Source organism: Malurus melanocephalus, unplaced genomic scaffold (genome assembly GCF_030028575.1).
Source record: "Malurus melanocephalus ecotype Western Australia unplaced genomic scaffold, MMel_1.1 scaffold_107, whole genome shotgun sequence".
Classification (NCBI taxonomy): domain Eukaryota; kingdom Metazoa; phylum Chordata; class Aves; order Passeriformes; family Maluridae; genus Malurus; species Malurus melanocephalus.
Window position 1 is genome coordinate 2,261,514 of NW_026623339.1, and position 1,469 is coordinate 2,262,982.

General features: G+C 58.1%; 1 protein-coding gene across 1 annotated transcript in view; it reads right to left on the reverse strand.

Moving 5' to 3' along the window:
• Positions 1–1,339, reverse strand: part of IDH3B (isocitrate dehydrogenase (NAD(+)) 3 non-catalytic subunit beta) — a gene marked incomplete at its 5' end in the record, with an annotated part of 5,198 nt that extends 3,859 nt beyond the window's left edge. Inside the window, 3 exons of the mRNA XM_057369372.1 lie at positions 6–390; positions 743–803; positions 1,199–1,339. Coding sequence (XP_057225355.1) covers positions 6–390; positions 743–803; positions 1,199–1,339 — 587 coding nt within the window. The remainder of the gene's footprint in view (positions 1–5; positions 391–742; positions 804–1,198) is intronic.
• Between the last annotated feature and the right edge of the window lie 130 nt (positions 1,340–1,469).

A 1,469-nucleotide genomic window follows, 5' to 3' on the forward strand; every position in this document is an offset into this window, starting at 1 on the left:
GCCACCCTCCCAGGCAGGAATTCCTTGCCAAGATCCCAGCCCAAGCTCCCCTTTCCCAGTGGGATCCATTCCCTGTGTCCTGTCCCTGCAGYCCTTGGCCCCAGTCCCTCTCCAGCTCTCCTGGAGCCCCAAAAGCGGCCCCAAAAGGGGCTCTGAGCTCTCCCTGTGTCCTTCCCTTCTCCAGGGRAACATTCCCAGCTCTCCCAGCCTGGCTCCATGTCCAGCTGAGGAGTGCCAGGGCCCCTCAATGTCCTCACCTCGTGCTCCAGGGAGCTGTACTCGCCCTCGGTCTGCTCCCGGATGATCACCAGGTCCAGGTTGTTGTGCCGGGTCTGGTAGCCCGGCAGGCTCTTCACGTGCACCACGTTGGCAAACAGGTCCAGCTTCCTCCTGGGAAGGGGCAGYGGGATGGGGTCACCTGGGGCCATTCCCCCTCTCCAGGATCCCACGGTGAGCAGGGACAAATCCTGGCCATGGATCATCCCTCATGCATTTTGTTTCCCAGTAACTCATTAATTACTAATTAATAGGGYTTTCCCAGTGACCAGTACTGGGGTTCAGCCCACCAATCTCCAGAATTCCCATGGCAKCAGGATCACAGTGAACAGGGACAGCTCACCACGGTCCCTCAGGGGTTTTGTTTCATAATCCCTCAGCATTTTCCACTCCCGGATAACTCATTAATGATGAATGAATTAATTAGTTTCCCAGCACCTGGCAGGTGAACAGAGCCCTCCCTCACCTGAGCCTCATGTCATAGGACGCCAGGTCTCCCTTGTACTCCATGGGCGTGTGGATCTTTCCTGCAGGACACGGAGCAGGATGAGGACATGGAGGAATTTTCCCCCAATGTCCAATCTAAACCTCCCCTGGCCCAGTTTGAGGCTGTTCCCTCTCCTCCTTTCCCTGTTCCCTGGGATGAGATCCCAAATCCCCCCGGCTGCTCCCTCTTGTACAGAGCCACAAGATCGCCCCTGATCCCCCTTTTCTCCAGGCTGAGTCCCTTTCCCAGCTCCCTCAGCTGCTCCTGGGGCTCCAGACCCTTCCCCAGCTCCTTCCCTGGACACATTCCAGCCCCTCAAAGTCTTATCCTTAAAGGCCCAAACCTGCCCCAGGATTCCAGGTGTGACCCCACCTGTGCCCAGCACAGGGGGAGAACAAGGACAAGGACAAGGCCACATTCCTTTCAGCTCCTCACCTATGAGGGCCACCTTGCTTTCCTTCATGGAATCCACGACCCGATCCAGCTTCTCCTCGGACGCCGTGTTCTGCACCTCGCTCAGGTGGTGCTCGTCAAAGACCACGGGGACATTGGCAGCCTGGGACAGGGACAGAGCCACTTGGTGTCACCTGGGACACAGCACTGCCCGTGACAGGGGGACATGGAGCCATGACCCAGCCAGGGCCCTGCTCAGGGAGAGCAGGAACTGGGATCATCGGACCTCTGCGTCACTTTGATCCCAATGGAA